Consider the following 5,283-nt stretch of genomic DNA (forward strand, 5'->3'; position numbering starts at 1 on the left):
AATATATATATATATATATATCATCATCATCATCATCATCGTTTAACGTCCGCTTTCCATGCTAGCATGGGTTGGATGATTTGACTGAGGACTGGTGAAACCGGATGGCAACACCAGGCTCCAATCTAATTTGGCAGAGTTTCTACAGCTGGATGCCCTTCCTAACGCCAACCACTCAGAGATGCATCTATACATATGCAAACACATATACACACACACACATACATACACACATAAGGAGAAAGTTGAGGAGGAGGAGGAGGAAGAAGAAGAAGAGCTTCTTTACCTGTCAGTGTATTGTTGTTGGTGTTGTGTGTTCAAACATGCATGCTTATAATAAGTCTCCAGTGGCTGCAAGAGATGCACAATATTACTGCATGTTAAGGGGCACAAATTGTAGGAAAGTTAGTTGTTAAATACACCACCACCATCTCCACCACCACCACCACCACACCACCACCGCCGCCACATACACACAAACATGCACCAGAAATAGTTGAATAAGTGAAAATTATACTCACTTCTCTGATTCCGGACTCAGTTATCTCCCCTTTACCAGACTGTCTGTTGAAACAAAAAATAGGTTGGTATTAGCTGTGGTCCGCCTATGCTGGAGCAATCTAGCATTGTTCTTTTTGGAATTAGTGTGCATGCGCGCGTGTGTGTATGTCTCCCATCACCACCTGACGACCGGTGTTGGTGTGCTTACATCCCCCATAACTTAGCGGTTCAGCAAAACGGACTGATAGAATAAATACCAGGCTTTAAAAAAATAAGTAATGGGAGTTGATTCATTTGACAAAAAATTCTTCAAGGTGGTTGCTCCAGCTTGGCCAAAGTCTAATGACAGAAAAAAGGTGAAAGATAAAAGATTTGATTGGGTCTAAAATAAGTAAAATTTTGGTGTGTTTAACGTCCCTCATGATCTAGAAGTTCGGCAAAAAGAGACCGATAGAATAAGTACCAGGCTTACAAAGAATAAGTCCTGGGGTCGATTTATTCGACTAAAGGTAGTGCTACAGCATGGCCGCAGTCAAATGACTGAAAACAATAAAAGATTGTAAAAGAATATAATAAATATTTTTACATATGGTCAGAAACCTCTTGGTACTTTTACTGTACTCACTTCTCTCTCAGTATTTACTGTACTTCCTTCTTTCTCGGTACTTACTCTACAATATTTGTATTAAGCCATGCATTTTCTCTGTGGAATGTGTATTTTTTTTTTTTTACCAAATAGACAATGTCATTTTCCCATTTATTAAGACAATCTTCAGAAACCTGAGTTACTCATAAATCTGAGTTACTCTTAACTTGAGTTACTCTTAAAATCTGAGTCCACTCGGTTCGTACACAGAAAACAATATCTTTTTAAATTTGAACCTAATTGTGAAATGTAACATGTCTCCTTTGAGGGTGTATCTGTCTTTTAAAGAAGACTCAACATATTAAAGGTCAACTCAGCAATATGAAGGCTCACTCAACTGTATTAAGAGTAACTCATCTCAGAAAAACTTACATGGCATGTGCTGTAGACTGTATCATCACACTCCATTGATGTTCAAAACTGGGAAGATGCTGCAGAAAGAGAGCAAATTATTCTTATTATTATTGTTTTCTTGTGAGACCCCAACTTGCCATCCCCCCTTCAATGAAACTACAACACCAAGCTTCTGGATGATCTCCTCTCCAATGGACAATAACCCCCAAATCACACTGACCCTGCTCTGTCACAAAGGACCACGTCACAAAAGTACAAGGTTGTGACCCCCGTCCCTTCATAACCCTAGGGGCCATATCGCTGAATCACACTGTCCTTGATGTGACTCCTTCCCTGTTCTCTACTGAGGGACCCTAACTGCAGCCCTTACTCACCTTTGTGATGATATTCTCCAGGTATGTCCAGTCGACGACAGAGAAGAGAGGCTGGACCGTCTCACTGATGTCCTTCACCTGTAAAAACACACAAAAGAAACAAACAAAAAGAAAGATTTTCACAGCAAATGTCTTTGATTTTACTTTTAAATTAATCGTTACAGGAAAACCTACAAATAAAAGGAGGCCAGTGAAACCCAAAACTGTACGTGTGTGTGTGTGTGTATTCATACCTACACACACACACACACACACATAAAATCCCATATGTGGTGCATATGTCATATCCCATTTCTGTTTTCCTCTCTCCCTCCCTACACACACATTCTACATAAAATATATATTATTTAATTAATGATGAGCCATCAAAAAAGCACAAATATGCAAATTAAGCTGGCCTTTATGGTGCTATCCTAATTTATGACTGCTTTACACAAGAGATAAATATTCTATGATATTGATTGGGGAAGGAAGCTGAGTGACAAACCATGAAGTGGTCCATCAAAGAACTCTCTCCACTTCCAAAAGTGTGTGCGTGGATATCACCTCTTCATATACCCAGACTCACCACAAGACCAGTCACTTCATTTGCACCAATCATGGATCCACCCTTCTCCAAGATGTCCTTTCCTGTCTGTGCCATTGGTTGCACTTCAGCCCTTACAACCGGCATCTGGAACCCAAACCACTGCATTTCTTTTTCCCCTCACCAACCACCCTACTACACTACCCTTATAACACCATTCTCCACCTCTCTCACTGCCTGCAATCTGACTCTGCCCCCTCTTATTTCTCCCTTTAAGTGCACTTACAATCTGTGCATCCCCCTTGTTCACAGCTTCTCCTTCCCTCCAGTCCGTCCCACTTCTGGATCCCTTCTCTGCTACTGTCCTGCTGCTACATCTTCCCTTTCCTTTCTAACAACACCCTTCTCAATGCATCCAACCACCACACCATCCTAACTAGGAATCTTTCCCATTGCATCTCCAACAGCATAATATATGTGCCACAATATTCCCTCTACAATTTGATCTACATTGAGCAAACCAGCTGGCAACCATCTGGAAGGTATGCAAAGCACTTTGAGACATCCAACTTGGCAACAGATCACCTGTTTCTTGGCATTTCCACTTCACCCAACATCACTTGGTCTTTTTCTTGTCCTCCAACACCACATTCTCCATCACTTGCCTTCAAAGTGAATAGGAGCTCATCTTCTCTCTCCAAACATACTTGCCTTTTGGTCCAAATTCACCATCTCATTTTCCCCAACTTGCATTTTCTCCCCCACCTGTTTAAGGACTGCACGCCTCTTTCCTTTGATCCCCACTTATCCTATGCAGGACCTACATGCCAAAGAGGACATTGGTGTATGAGGCAGTCCTCCAACACATCAGATGCTGTCAAACCATCCAACTCATTCCAGTATGGAAACTGGACAATAAATGCTGCTGCTGCTGATGATGATGATGGTAATGAAACAACAGCAACAACAGCAACATCCTCCTCTTTATACTTACTTGATACAGCATGGTGAAGAAACCTTGACTGCAATAAACAAACAAAAGTATAAAATTAATAAAAATAAAGACATTTAAATAATTTATACATGTGTGTGTGTATGTATACATGTGTTTGTATGTGTGAGTATATGTGTGTTTGTGTGTGTGTATGTGTTTGTGTGTATGTGTTTCTGTGTGTGTGTGTTTCTCTGTGTATGTGTGTTTCTGTGTGTTTGTGTGTATGTGTGTGTATGTAGATAGTTGTATTTCAGTGTGGACACTGACCTTTGGTAACTTTCATTTGCAAATGCCTGCACCAGAGGCCATTTCTCGATGTCCATAAAATGGAAAGTCTCAGGTTCTTCTGCAAAAATACAGAATGGAAGTCTGAGAGAATCACTAGTCCAACCCTTTAGCATTCAAACAAACCATATCCGACACAAAAATATTTTATCTGTTTTATTTTCAAACTGGCCAGATCTGGCCTTTCTCACCTACCTGACAATGTCATCTAAACAATAAACAATCACATCTTTGAAATCCCAAAGCTATGAGATAATCCATGATTAATTCAAGACAATAGGAAGAGATAAGCTGCGTATTTGACAAAGTAATCTGAATGCCAAAGGGTTAAGGGCATAACTACAATTACCACCGCCGCCACTGCCGCCGCCATCTTGTGCACACCACTATACACACCACTCCATTACCACTCTAACATACACTACCACCTTACCTGTAGCACTGTAACACACACCAATACATCGGCAACCAGTGACCATTGCAATGAAACTGTTTATCTTGAAGTCTTCAGCTTTATCTGTCTCTTGGAACTGGAATTGGATAATGGTGTACAGGGGATCGTTAATGGAACAGGGTTCCAGGAATAATAACTATATGACAATGATGATGATGATGATGATGATGATGATGATGATGAATTATGGATATTGTGAACTAACCTGGTCAGAATCCAGGCAATGGAGACAGAGATTGTGCCAGCTGGTGGCGTAGGGCAGAACGATGTCACAGTTGAATGGGTTGCAGTAGACGTGGACACAGTTACGCTTTATCAGGAGGATGACATCTGGGGAGAGAATTCAAAAGGTTTTTATGACATGTCACGAGATTCATGGCAAAATGAAAAAGGGAGCAGAAATGGTTTTATTTTATGGCTGAGAAAAATGTCATCACAAGGGAAACAATGATGATGATGTCTATAAGACAATGGGAAATTATTTCTTGATGATGCTAACGATGACGACAACGACGATGGATGATGCTAATGCCATTGATGACCACCACCACCACCACAACCCATACCAGCATCATCATCATCGTTACCATGACAACTATCACTTCTGTACTTACAATGAGAACCACCACCACCACCACAACCACTATCATCCACCCCACCATCACCATCACTGCCTCCACTACTGTTACTGCATCAGGTACTTTTAATTTTGTTGTGGCTTAGACTATGACAGCATCATGATATTGGATGCTATGCAACATTACGACCCCTTATTGTGGTATGCCTGAGACTAATTGCATCTGTTAACCCTTTCAGCATTTAAACCAGCCATATTCAACCCAAATAATCAATCTATTTGATGTTCAAACCAATCAGATCCATCCTCTCACACCTACCCTACAATGTCATTCTAAAAACAAAATAATCCCTATCAAACAAACCCAGCCAAAATTCAGAAAATATTGGATTAAAAAGGAAAAAGGAAAAAAAAAAATCAAACAAAATTATAAAAGAATAAAAGATAAAATGTAAAATAGTTATTTACCATCAATAAGTTCATCAGGAAATCTGAAAAAGAAAAAGAAAAAAAAAAAATAATAATAATAATAATAATAATAATCTTTTTTACTAAAGGCACAAGGCCTGAAA

The 5,283-nt window shown here is 39.9% G+C and overlaps 1 protein-coding gene across 2 annotated transcripts in view; it reads right to left on the reverse strand.

The window, feature by feature from the left end:
- Nucleotides 1-215: 215 nt before the first annotated feature.
- Nucleotides 216-5,283, reverse strand: part of LOC106879090 (dynein axonemal assembly factor 9) — a 13,973-nt gene continuing 8,905 nt past the window's right edge. The window contains exons 3-11 of one of the 2 annotated variants that reach the window (XM_014928526.2): nucleotides 5,180-5,202; nucleotides 4,340-4,464; nucleotides 4,114-4,210; nucleotides 3,663-3,741; nucleotides 3,396-3,423; nucleotides 1,876-1,953; nucleotides 1,520-1,578; nucleotides 522-564; nucleotides 216-351 (exon numbers count right to left, since the gene is read on the reverse strand). In XM_014928526.2, coding sequence (XP_014784012.1) covers nucleotides 283-351; nucleotides 522-564; nucleotides 1,520-1,578; nucleotides 1,876-1,953; nucleotides 3,396-3,423; nucleotides 3,663-3,741; nucleotides 4,114-4,210; nucleotides 4,340-4,464; nucleotides 5,180-5,202 — 601 coding nt within the window. In that variant the 3' untranslated portion in view covers nucleotides 216-282. The remainder of the gene's footprint in view (nucleotides 352-521; nucleotides 565-1,519; nucleotides 1,579-1,875; nucleotides 1,954-3,395; nucleotides 3,424-3,662; nucleotides 3,742-4,113; nucleotides 4,211-4,339; nucleotides 4,465-5,179; nucleotides 5,203-5,283) is intronic. The other variant, XM_014928525.2, reaches the window with a different exon arrangement.

Source organism: Octopus bimaculoides, chromosome 14, assembly GCF_001194135.2.
Source record: "Octopus bimaculoides isolate UCB-OBI-ISO-001 chromosome 14, ASM119413v2, whole genome shotgun sequence".
NCBI classification, from domain to species: Eukaryota; Metazoa; Mollusca; class Cephalopoda; order Octopoda; family Octopodidae; genus Octopus; species Octopus bimaculoides.